Source organism: Periplaneta americana, chromosome 10, assembly GCF_040183065.1.
Source record: "Periplaneta americana isolate PAMFEO1 chromosome 10, P.americana_PAMFEO1_priV1, whole genome shotgun sequence".
NCBI lineage: Eukaryota > Metazoa > Arthropoda > Insecta > Blattodea > Blattidae > Periplaneta > Periplaneta americana.
The window spans coordinates 144,316,186-144,330,321 of NC_091126.1; the positions used below are offsets into that span (position 1 = coordinate 144,316,186).

Consider the following 14,136-nt stretch of genomic DNA (forward strand, 5'->3'; position numbering starts at 1 on the left):
CAAGAACCTTTTCGATATGTGGAGTTGAATGGTTCTTAAACACAATGCATGAAACAGTACTATTTAAAATCGCGTTATTGAATGGTTTTTCAACTCACTGGATGGAAAAGTAAACGAAGTAGCTGGTTGTATAAATATCTCAATTTCGGTCAGAAGTGAACTTGAATGGTTTTTGATCTCATCGCTTCAATTGTGATTTGTATGTTAAGATTATATCTCTTAATATTTTCAACTTTAAGTGTTTTAGCTTGATGCAGTTGAGAAAAACTTCTTTATATCTCGGATCTTATGCAAGAAAATTTGAATTAATTTTGTTATTGTAACTATATTATGAAGTAACAGCAACATTCTTGTTTTAGCGCCAGCACACGAACATCATGTGATTGCATTGCACAAGCATGGACATCATCTAGGCGGCCTGCCCACATTGTTCTGGGTTTCAATTTGCTTCCTCATTGTAACATTTCACTTATTCCTATTTAAACTCATCTATAATGAATACTGCGGCCAGCAGCAAGATAAATACCGTACTAGGTATGGAAAACTTTGACCTGATTCACGAATGTGTAATTCTAACCATCAACATCAGAAGTTTTTACTTTCTGAACATGCAGTTGTGGTTATGAAATGGAAAATAAAACGTGTTATGTGTTGAACGTGTTTATCAAGAGACTTTGAATTTTGAATAGACTTAGTGAAAGAGCTAGTCTTCGTTCATGATAAGTTTTAATTATGAAAATTATAACTTCACATTCTGTTTGTGAACGAATTTGCTTATAGATGATTCATTAAGGGAACGTCAAGTTGGGATGTACCGTGTAATGATATGTGATATGCATTATTTTAAGTGTTCTTCCAAAGTCTTTAATTTATATTATCTGAACAAGTGCTTCTAATAGATTATGTTGTCTAGATCAGTGTTTCTCAACCACTGGCTGGCCTGGTACCAGACCATCAGATATTCTCCTGAAATTTGTCATTTTACTTTTCTAAGCTTTTTTCACAAATATTTTATAGTGGAAATGTCCGGGGTTCTATCCCGGGTGGTGACGGGATTTTTCTCATTGCCAAACTTCCAGAACGGCCCCAAGGTTCACTCAGCCTCCTACAAAATTGAGAACCGGGTCTTTCCCGGGGGTAAAAAGCGGTCAGAGCATGGTGCCGACCACACCACCTCATTCTAGTGCCGAGGTCACGGAAAACATGGGGCTCTACTTCCATGCCCTCCCATGTGCCTTCATGGCATGTGAAGGGGATACCTTTTAATATTCTTAGGAGAATAATTTTCATGAATGTGTCGAAAATCGCACATCCAGATCGTCTCTAAACCCTGAATTCTAAAATGTAACTAAATTACATCAGTGTAGCAAATATCAGTGAATGATTGGGAATTCTTCAGACTTATAAGTCTTTCAACATTCGGGAAAGGGAATGCTGCTGCTTATGATCGGCCATAAAAATTGCCAGCAAGCCAATTGCAATAAAACATGTGGATTGTGAACCCTTTAGTTGAACACAAAGAGACCACTTTCCCATGAAGAAACATTTCAACTTCTTGAATTATCATTAGACAAAGGACTAGAAAGTACTTTTAAATCTACGAGTAATTCGAAATTCTCGCTAAGAACGAAAAATGAATATCCAAAATTACATGAAATAATAATCAGATTTCTTATTAGAATAATTTCAAGGGAAAAACTTTGCTTAACCCTTTGAAAGCACAAATTATTTTTTTTATGTTTTTCATATCTTGGATCATACCAAAGTTTCAATCAATTTTTTTCAACATTTTAACTCTGCACACAATTTCAAAACACAGATGGCACCTCTATGTATACTCAAGAGGTGGTTCCTTGGTGGAATATCTGTGCCATAAAATTTAGAAAGTAAGAAAACGGTGGTTGTTCTGAGTAACCACTATGCTGCAAAGGGTTAAAAACGAAACACAGGAACTGCCTGCAACTTTCTGACTGTCTCCATTTGGAGATCCCAGAATTAACAAGCTAACAGACAGAAAACAGCAACAAAAGTCTCACTAGCCTCACTAAAATTCTCAGATATAATACAAATAAAATAAAGCACCAAGTTTAATTTTTTCTAAAACTTGTAATTATTGCTGTATGAATGTGCTGCATTTTTAAATTCATAATTCTAATCAATGTTGGAACTAGTGTTGGGAATTGAGAGATTTATACACTTTATGCTCGACCATGCCGAAATGTAATTATACACCTGGTAACAGCCCTTTAATGGACCTCATTAAAGTACACCTATTCATCAAAGTTCAGGTGTTCCACCAATCAGAAAACACCATTGTAGCAATATGAAAGCGCAAGTATTGATTATTCTCGGATATGGAATCGAAAGATAACTGGCGAAACTTCACGGAGGCTGGAAATCCAATACTGTCACAGAAGGTTAAGTTCTGTTACTATAATAATTAGCGTTAATTGTAAATAATATTCAAATAAATTCAATTTGTCATCTCGTTTTTCAATGTCTAAATCAATTTCAAGGTTATATCAAGACTAATGTTCATTTTACTCTCTAGATTATATCAAGGTAAATGACATTTGTTCCTCGGAAAAAATCAATACTTTCACGTCTGCGCACATCTCACAATTTGCGAGATATTGCTCAAGGTCAGTTCCACTCCCCAGTCAGATAAGAATAACATGAATACTTATGAATAATTTCAAGTTAGAAATATGGTCGAGCATAAAAAGTCATATGAAACTTGCCTATAATGGTAATTAAGACGCTTGTATGAAAATTATGAAACTTGCGCTCGTTTCATAAACGTATTCGCGTCTTAATTACTACCATTATAGGCTCGTTGCATAATGTACTATTATAGGTACATAAAATTACATACATCACACATAAAAACATTTGGATTGTGTAATTGTGATGAATGTTTGCCAATATGTTGACATCGTTCTGCTGCTCTCCCTGCTCAGCTGACTACTGCAGTGAGTTACAGTGCGTAATCATTCTTCTCATTACCTTTTCTTTTTCAAACCAACATCATTAAAATCAATTTAATAATACAGTGATCAGTGTTATAAATTTTATGTTTTTGGTGGTCAGGAAGAAATATGTCAATGAAAATTAGCATAATTTAATTAATGATGTTGGCGTGAGGAAAAAGAATTTACTGGGCCGCAGACACTGAAAGGTTGAGAACCACTGGTCTAGATTGTTTATTTAAATGAAAGATATACTCTAGTATGTATATACGTAAATGCTTTCATTTGAATTATGAGCCATTATTTTCTGAGTCTTCTATAAAAGCAGAAATATTGCACTGAAATAGATCTTATTTTAATTTCAATGTAATGTGTTTTGTTTCTTCAGTTTTGTATTTGTTCGTTTAGAAGTTACTATTGAGTCTATAATTGCACTTTCTTCATGATGATATTGCCTATTTCAAAAGTTTCCACAGTTATCTAAACACAGTGTAATTTTTAATCCTAGAAAGCCTGACAGGTTGGACATAATTTATTAATGTTTAATTTTTATAACTTTGTAAACAGTTTATTTTCACACATGATTTATGTTATTACGCAATGAACAGATGAAACTTGATAAGATATACTGCCTGAAAATTTCTAATAAACCTTCCAGTATACATTCCTAGTCGTAGTGAGTGGCATAACATACACCCAGGAGCATTTCAAGCTAAGTTTGTACAATTCTTGCATGTGTACAAAATTGTATAGAGTGTAAATATACTAACAAGACAGTTTTATTCAGATCTTCTCCGACAGTCAAACGGCACTGTTAACTCTTCAACAGAATTGTATGATCCAAAAAAAATAATGTAACTGATAATAAAAACTTACTGTGTACTTATGTAACTTGAGTAATTTTGTGTTTAGAGAAATATGTACGAAACCTCAGAAGTGGGTTACATGTAAGCCACTGCCAAGAGAGAAGACTAGAAATCTCGAAAGACAACAACCTTTTGTTGTTAAGAAAAAAAATCTTGACAGTTTTAGAGTAGAACTCAGGAATTTTCTCGAAAGAGGAATACAGTGAAATCTTGTTACAATGATACCACATGTACTAGAAAGAATTGTAGAGAAATTTATTGTTATAGGTCTCGCAAGTACAGATTACCGACGGAAGGAATGCGAATCAAACACTGTGATAAGGAAGAGCGGGCAAGAGGAAAGGTCACGAGATAACTTGAATGATATTCAAGAGTACAGTCGGAAGAGAAATGACATCGATAGAATCAGTCTTGCGTTGTGATTGTTACATTACAACTTTAGTTTGTTCCATTGCATGTGAATACATGTCTTGTATCGCACGGTATTATTATTTCATTCGTAAACATATGTTGCGCGTTTAATTAGCTTCGAATTTTTCTCTTGCTACATTCTTTATTTCCACAGCAATGTCCTCATTTGTTCATCTTCTTGGAAGAGACAGTACTTTCATCTGCTCCCACATCTCCCCCCCTCGACGTGCCTACATACACACGTCAAAACAGACAGAAATGCCACCATTGGTTTTCAGTAATTGTTTCTTGCGTGAGCTATACATCACAAATAAAGGGCATGCTATTTGGAAGGTATACTTTATAGGGAACCACTCCTATAATTGAAGTACATTAATCAATTAAGTGGGCATATACATCTTCACAAGTTGAAAACGTGATATTTTATGGGCTTTTCTCAATAGCATGGTGAAAAAAATTAATATCTCTAATACCTTACGAGTTACGGCCTAAACGTGACAATGTGTCAACCGACTTGATCATTTGAATATGGATAGAACTTCTCATCTTTAGTAAGTTTGTTACTTATTTCCCTCATAACTTACACATTTTTTTTTAGATAAATTTATGAAATTTTGCATACAAGTGTATTTCATACTGAAGAACAAATCCTGCATTTAGCACTGTTTTATCATTTCAAGTTTTTTCATTAATAATTCTACATGTAAAAAATTTAAATTTTTCAGTTTATTGCAAAAATATTCACAAAGAAAATAAATATTTCTTATTTATATATTCAACTGATAAGTGTAGAATTTTGTAACACATTACGAATAAAACATAGAAAAAAGCATGGAAAAATATAAAAAATTGTACAAAATATCAAGAAAAGCCATCTTTGTCCTACATAAATTGCACACCTCCATTAAAAATTATAATTGTCCTTAACAAAATTTTTTGGATTCAAAAGAATTGTGTACTAATCTATAAGTATTATCTAATCACTATACCAAATTCCAACACAAAATTAATTCAGGATATGAAGAAATTAAATTTTACTAAATTTATAGTAGCAAAATTTTCTCATGAAATTTCGACCAGTGTATGGGACCGGTGCCCACCCAGCATCGTGATGCACTTGGGGAGCTACTATAGGTAGCGAAATCTGGTTACGCAAACCAGCTATAACGGCTGTGAGGGGCTCATTGTGCTAACCACACGATACCTCCATTCTGGTTGGATGATCGTCCACCTCTGCTTCGGCATGTGGCTGTGAGGCCAGCACCCAGCTGGTCGGTCTTGGCCCTTCATGGGCTGTAACGCCACAGATTATTTATAGTAGCAAAAGGTATACATACCCACTCAAGAATTCATAATATTTGATTACGATGAAGGCTCGATTTCTTGGCATAAAACACAAATTATAGAGAAAAATAATGCAATTTCAACACTTGAAATTCTTACCTCACTCTTAAATACAATACAGTGTAGTACTATACACTATTTCCACTCACTTTTTGATTGAACACATTTTACACATTAGTGACAAACCATGAAAATATAACAAAATGTCCTAAATTTTATTTTAGCCCTCTTTGAATAAGTCCGAAATGACAGTTCGTTTTACATTCTTTTTTATGGAGAAGGAAACACAAAGACCTACTGCATCTAGAGTCAAAGGCCACTCGAAAGAAAATTTTGTAGCACTTCACAGGAGGCAATGGCTACTAGGATTCTTTCTCCTCTTCAGGCTGTTTGCTTTGAATTTCCTTTACAATGTTTCCTTCTACTAGTTCAGGAAAAAACAAGTCTCATCATCAATGATAAGGTATTTTTCTGCAGGCGGAACATTTTCACCAAACCATTCATTATAATTCATCAAAGCCCTAGCCAATATTTCAGCTCCCTTCTCATCTTCAGAATTGTTGTTTAACAACCACCTCATATGTAATTTAAAACACAAGAGACCATTAAAGAAAGACATTGGTCACTGTTGGTTTACTTCACTGTGCATGGCTGAATGGGCAAAAGAGAAGCTTCTTACCATCATTACACCCATTTTGCACGAGGGTTGATAAGATCCAGAACTGTTCTAGATGGGGTGGCATGGACGAAACAATGTCGCTGTTGGTGATGGCAGGGAGTCGAAGTCAATGAGGTTGAGTCCACTCTTTAAATGATGGGGTAGGTCTACTGTAGTTCGTAATTTACTCCTTTGCAGCCTATTTTAATGTAGTACTGGGAGAAAAGTATGTTTTGGGGACTCTAAAAGTAATTGTAATGGAGAAGTTTATTGTTACTAAGAGTATCATAAAGTCGAGGGAAATTTTACATTACACTAATGGAATTAATGCCGAGACTTGGTTTAACTTTATAAAGGATATCATTATTACATCAGTAATTGTTGTATGGAGATTTCACTGTATTGGAATCGAGTGCCCAATAGGAGTCTCCTTTCAGGACTGACTTACTTACTTACAAATGGCTTTTAAGGAACCCGAAGGTTCATTGCCGCCCTCACATAAGCCCGCCAGCGGTCCCTATCCTGAGCAAGATTAATCCAGTCTCTATCATCATACCCCACCTCCCTCAAATCCATTTTAATATTATCCTCCCATCTACGTCTCGGCCTCCCTAAAGGTCTTTTTCCCTCCGGTCTCCCAACTAACACTCTATATGCATTTCTGGATTCGCCCATACGTGCTACATGCCCTGCCCATCTCAAACGTCTGGATTTAATGTTCCTAATTATGTCAGGTGAAGAATACAATGCGTGCAGTTCTGTGTTGTGTAACTTTCTCCATTCTCCTGTAACTTCATCCCGCTTAGCCCCAAATATTTTCCTAAGCACCTTATTCTCAAACACCCTGAACCTATGTTCCTCTCTCAGAGTGAGAGTCCAAGTTTCACAACCATACAGAAGAACCGGTAATATAACTGTTTTATAAATTCTAACTTTCAGATTTTTGGACAGCAGACTGGATGATAAGAGCTTCTCAACCGAATAATAACACGCATTTCCCATATTTATTCTGCGTTTAATTTCCTCCCGAGTGTCATTTATATTTGTTACTGTTGCTCCAAGATATTTGAATTTTTCCACCTCTTCGAAGGATAAATCTCCAATTTTTATATTACCATTTCGTACAATATTCTGGTCACGAGACATAATCATATACTTTGTCTTTTCGGGATTTACTTCCAAACCGATCGCTCTACTTGCTTCAAATAAAATTTCTGTGTTTTCCCTAATCGTTTGTATATTTTCTCCTAATATATTCACGTCATCCGCATAGACAAGAAGCTGATGTAACCCGTTCAATTCCAAACCCTGCCTGTTATCCTGAACTTTCCTAATGGCATATTCTAGCGCGAAGTTAAAAAGTAAAGGTGATAGTGCATCTCCCTGCTTTAGCCCGCAGTGAATTGGAAAAGCATCAGATAGAAACTGACCTATACGGACTCTGCTGTATGTTTCACTGAGACACATTTTAATTAATCGAACTAGTTTCTTGGGAATACCAAATTCAATAAGAATATCATATAATACTTCCCTCTTAACCGAGTCATATGCCTTTTTGAAATCTATGAATAACTGATGTACTGTACCCTTATATCCCATTTTTTCTCCATTATCTGTCGAATACAAAAAATCTGATCAATAGTCGATCTATTACGCCGAAAACCGCACTGATGATCCCCAATAATTTCATCTACGTACGGAGTTAATCTTCTCAAAAGAATATTGGACAAAATTTTGTACGACGTCAACAAAAGTGATATTCCTCGAAAGTTACCACAGTTGGTTTTGTCCCCCTTTTTAAAAATAGGTACAATTATGGACTCCTTCCATTGTTCTGGTACAATTTCCTTTTCCCAAATAGCAAGTACAAGTTTATAAATTTCGCTATATAATGCGCTTCCGCCCTCTTGTATTAATTCTGCTGGAATTTGATCGATACCTGGAGACTTGTACTTTTTCAGATTTTCTATCGCAATTTCGACTTCTGAAAGCGTGGGTTCGGGTATAAATGGCTCAGCAGTTTGTATTTCAATTTCGTCCCGATCATTTCTATTTGGCCTATGTACATTTAGTAGTTGCGCAAAATAGTTTTTCCATCTGTTTAGGATTGATGGAGAGTCTGCAAGCAAGTCACCATTCTCATCCTTGATCACGTTTACCCTTGGCTGATATCCGTTCTTAAATTCCTTTATACCCTTATATAAATCTCGAATGTTTTTATTCTTACTATTTGTTTCTACCTCATTCAGTTTTTCCTTCAAGTAACCTCTCTTTTTATTCCTAAGTGTACGACTTGCTTCCCGTCTTTCATTGAAATAATTATCTCTCTTCTCCTCGACTGGATCCTCTAAGAATTTCAATTTTGCCTGTTTCCTTCTTTCTACTACCATGCAACAATCTTCATCAAACCACGGTTTCTTTTTCTTAGTTTCATAATAACCTATGCTCTGCTCAGCTGCAATTTTGATACTATCGCTGATATTTTCCCACACGCTATTAACATCTAATTCTTTCTCAACTTCGTCGGAACTTTCTAAAGTGGCAAACCTATTCGAAATTTCGACCTGATAATTTTTGCTTAGCTTCCTCGTCCTTTAATTTCAAAATATTGAATTTAGTAATATTAACTTGTTGCTCTACTCGCTTGGCTACTGATAATCTTTCTCTTAATTCTCCAATCACCAAATAATGGTCAGAATTACAGTCTGCACCCCTGAAAGTTCGAATATCTACTATACTAGTATGTCTCCGTTTATCTATCAAGATGTGATCTATTTGGTTGTGTGTCAATCCATCTGGAGAAGTCCAAGTATATTTATGTATATCCTTATGGGGGAATGTTGTACTTTTGACAATTAAATTTTTCGATGTGGCAAAGTTGACTAATCTAACTCCATTGTCACTACTAATTGCGTGTAGGCTCTCTTTTCCAATAGTTGGTCTAAAAATATCCTCCCGTCCTACTTTAGCATTGAAATCCCCCAATAAAATTTTCATGTGATATCTAGGGAAATGATCAAAAGTATGTTCCAATTCCTCATAGAAGCTATTCTTTATATGGTCGTCTTTCTCTTCTGTAGGGGCGTGAGCATTTATAACTATGATGTCGCACCATCTACCCTTAAGTACTAAATATGATAACCTGTCACTGATAAATTCGACCTTTTTTACTGCTGATTTTATTCTTTTATGAACAAAGAATCCTGTTCCTAATTGGTGATTATTGTTTCCTTCCCCATAATACAACAAGTAATCTCCTATTTGTGATATGCCATTCCCATCTAACCTAACCTCTTGTACTCCCACGAAGTCTATTCTATATCTAGCTAGTTCTTTAGCTACTAATGTTACCCCTCCTGTTCTATAAAGACTAGTTACGTTCCAAGTGCCAAATCTCAAAACCTTATTCCTTTGCTGTGGTCGTGCCAGAGAATCAGTCCTATTCCGAGGCTTATTATAGGGATACGTAACAAGCTGTTTTTTACGGTGATGGGTTGTTAGCTTTCAGGACACGGATTACTATTCTGCTTTATGAGACAAAAAGAGCCAAAGGTTCGATCCGGTATGGTGGGTTGAAATTCGGCGTAGCTGAATGGTTAGAGCACCCAGTGTGTAGAACTGGGGGTCCCGGGTTCGATCCTTGATGCCGGAGCAAATTTTTCTCCATTAATAACAAATCTGGTCAGGAGCCTTCATGAATTTGCTTGATGCATGTGAGGAGATAGCATATTTTTTCTAGATTTTTCTAGGCTAAGAAAAAAATTAGAGCAAGGAAATATCAAATACACTGTCTATTTCTGATAGATTGCACTGAGTCTGAAAAAGAAGCCAAGAAAAGGCCACAAATTTGACTGCGACGTCCTATAGTACATGCAATGGAAACAGTATCATTTCTACAAACCAATATTTCAGGTCCCTCGCTGTATGAATATGACTCCAATTTCTGAAATTAGTTAAAATTAGGTGAGACAAAATAAATCAGTCCCATGCCATAGTGTCGTGGTCTAAGGCATTATGTCTGCATTCACGTTACAGAATCAACACTGGTTCAAGTCTTCATGGATGAAGAAAATTTTCTCATTAATTTTCGGCCAGTGTATGAGACAGGTGTCCACCCAACATTGCAAGGAATTTGGGGAAGCTATTATAGGTAGCAAAATCCAGTTTCGGAAACCAGCTATAATGACTGAGGGAATTATTGTGCTAACTACAACAATACCCCCATACTGTTCGGATGATATTTCACCTCTGCTGAGATATGTGGACGTAAGACCAGCAGTCAGTTTGCCGGCCTTGGCCCTTCATGGGTTTTCGCACTATGAATTAAAAAACCTGAAATTCCATCAGTTATGTTACAGAAAGACAAAACTATAAATGTTCTGTTTCAATAAAGAAAAATTAATTGATGATGGCTTCTACAAAGCAAAGGAGAACAAAATTGTGCATGGCTATCCACAATCTATGAGCAGCATGAGGTGAATCCATTTCAAAGAAGTGGGAAATAGAATGGCACAATACTACAAAAGGAGGTTTAGACACATTACACCAAATGTGTAACAGTTTATGGGTAAAAAAAAGAAAGAATCAAAATGGTGCAATCGCAGTATTTTATATTAGAAATACCATATGCATTAATTCAGGGATAATTTTTTTCCTCAAATATGGCCAGAAGATTAGAAAACATTATCTCTTCCATCTGAAGAGTTAGTGCAGTCATGAATAGAGCAACACCTGACATTTCCTGGACTGCATGGTTTTTTGAAGAGTAAAATCAAAGGAAACCTAGACCAACAGGACCCAGAAGAGCCTCCAATGCCTGAGTAGCAAGATAACTGTGTTTGAATGTGTCCTTGAAAGAAGATGAGATTAATCATTACTTTTTGCAGTTGGTACAGACATCCAAAAACACGTTTCCTTTGTTTTAATACTAGTGTGTTAATAACCCTAGCTATTAATAATGAACAGTATTGATTTAGCAATTTTTCCATTATTTATATATGTGGTAAAAATTACGAGAGTTTACCTTCCATTTACCTTAGCTTAACTGTTGTCCGTCTAGGATTAAAGTGTAAAAAAATTAGTATAAAGCAGTTGAGTAAAAATACTAAATGTAAATAAAATGAAAATGCCACGTATTTTGTAATAATTATTACATAAAGTTATATGAAGTTAACATTTTTAAAGCTCTACAAAATTGAGGGTTTATGCACAATGTGCGGAGGCTTGAGTTTATGTCTTCACCAAAGTTTGTCAATAATATTTTTCTTTGGTTGCATGTATTATCAGTCACATTTATTGCCGCACAATTTGCAGTTACATTGTTCATCTGGGTTATGGAATTTTTCTCTCCTACATACACATGTTAGTGTTCATATCTGGCAAGCATTTATTCTTTATTTATCACTTCATTTGTAGCATAGAACTCTGACTAGATTCCTCTCTTCTTCTCGTTTTAAATTCAGTTGTTTATATATATAAATAATATGTATATTACGAGTCGTGTCCATAAAGTAACTTTCCCACTCGTCCCACAGCTAGCAAACCATATGTTGCACAAAGCGACTGCGTGTACGTGATAAGAGTAATGTCCTGGCATGGCGCATGTGCTAGCGGAACTTCCCGAGTGCTCTCAGTAGCTTCGTTGCATTGGTTGAAAATGGATGCTCCTATTCCAGCTCCCGCCGCGTGTGAAGTGCGATCAGTGATGAAGATTTTGAATGCACAGGGCATAGCGCTGATTGAAATTTATCATCAGCTGTGCCAGATCTATGGGCCTAAAGTCATGAGCAAGCAGATGGTGTGTTGCTCCACAAGGTCGTCTGTGATGGTTGGCCTCCCATTCCGCTCCTCGTCATGCACATTTTGGTGTCCTGCTGAAAATTGTCTACAGCAGCAAAGCACCATCTGCTTGCTCATGACGTTAGGCCCATAAACCTGGCACAGCTGAAGATAAATTTCGATCGGTGCTATGCCCTATGCATTCAAAAACTTTATCACTGATCGCACTTCACACACGGCGGGAGCTGCAATAGGAGCGTCCATATTCAACCAATGCAACGAAGCCACTGAAAGCACTCGGAAAGTTCTGCTAGCGCATGTGCCATGCCAGGACATTACTCTATCACGTATACGCAGTCGCTTTGCACAACATATGGTTTGCTAGCTGTGGGATAAGTGGGAAAGTTACCTTATGGACGTGCCTCGTATACAGAGTTTCATTACATTATATTGCAGTATTTATCATGGTGTCCAAGAGACTCCTGTCAGATTTGTTAAGTCATAGAAGACGCTCAGTCTTTCTAGGGTTGAGTAATTACTTTAAAATTGTGTTTTATTGTACAAAATGACGGATTTTTTCATCTGTATTGAACTTCCACAAGATATTGGTTTAAATGTTCAAGTAGACACCTCAACGTCTTCAAGAACATGAACAGAAACAGAAACAGAGATTGTGACTGAATGGAAATTATTTCTGGAGGCAAAGTGTAGTTCGCATAATGATATTGAATGAAAGGATAGCAGGACTGCTAAGTACATTATAATGTTGCAATAGGAGGACAATTACACAGAAATTAAAGAAATTCATTTTTAAGGTGATTGTGATTGAATACTCACAGTATCCATCTAAATGATTTGTCAAACTTTTACACTTATTTGTGAAATGTTTGGATAAGTTCAGATCCAAAAATATGAACAAAATGTTGATTTCAGTGTGTAAGATTTTAATCATCAGTCACTTCCAATAATAATGCAATTTTTCCAACACTTATTTTCCGAGCACTTCGACCAGAGTATTTTATTAGTGGCATGGTGAAGTAAATTGCACGTGTTTCATTTCACATTTGAATCTGATCTTATATTTACAGTTACAGGATTAATATTAGATAATATTTAATCACATAAGAATCTTACACTGCATGAGGGAGTTTAACACATTAGGGAAGTTGATTTTTCTGTATTCCTAGTATGTCTTATGGTTCTTCCTTTAATCTGTCCTCTTTTATACAGTCATGTTTGCAGATGGTTGAACACACGATTTAAAGCTGTCTGTATATTTTGAACTTGTAAACAAAAAAATATTGTACAGTACATATTATATAAGATAGTGATTGAGAGTTAAGCTACTTTGACAAGATGAGCTATGCTGAGACTTGTCTCTGAAACTACAGTGTTACTCATTCATTACAGAAGACTCTGGTGTACAAAGCATTATATTAGCCTAACTTTAATTTGGAATGCAAGAATAAGTTGGGACAAGACAGTTGGTTCTATTACAACTCATTTTTAATGTAAATGATAAAATTCTATGCTATTGTCAGTTAGAATGATAAAATATGTAACTGTACATAAGATGGGTAATGTAAGTACAGTGGCACATACCTCATTTATGCCCTTTGTTCTTTACCTGTTAAGTTAATGCAGATTGTAAATATATTTGTGTAATTAATGAAAATCAAAAAAATCGAAATTGAAATCTTCACATTTCTCTGTTAATATTTTGTGTATACGAGGTTAGTGATTTATAATGAACATAAGGTCATGATTGTATATAACACAGATACTCTCCAGTTTAAATTTATGTAGGCCTACATACACTGGGCCAAAGATCAGATAATTTATGAAAGGCACTGGCACAGCGAAGAGGGATTTGGGGATAAAAAAAAACCCACCACAAAAAAAAAAAACTCTGTTGAAGCTTTACAAGATTATAATAGTGACTTACTTTTTCAATAATACACAACCTGCAAATCAAGCTTTCAGGTATAACTCCCTGTAAAGTTGATTTGAATAATTTTGAGGGAAAATTGTTCCGGGGCCAGGGTACCGAACCCGGAACCTTTGGTTAAATGTACCAATGCTCTACCAACTGAGCTACCCAGGAACTCTA

The 14,136-nt window shown here is 35.7% G+C and overlaps 1 protein-coding gene across 2 annotated transcripts in view; it reads left to right on the forward strand.

Annotated features, from left to right (window-relative positions):
- The window catches only part of LOC138708052 (uncharacterized protein KIAA2013 homolog), a 44,571-nt gene extending 40,711 nt beyond the window's left edge, over positions 1–3,860 (forward strand). For both annotated transcript variants that reach the window (XM_069838174.1, XM_069838175.1), the window contains one exon: positions 360–3,860. In XM_069838174.1, coding sequence (XP_069694275.1) covers positions 360–550 — 191 coding nt within the window. In that variant the 3' untranslated portion in view covers positions 551–3,860. The remainder of the gene's footprint in view (positions 1–359) is intronic.
- The last annotated feature ends 10,276 nt before the right edge of the window (positions 3,861–14,136 follow it).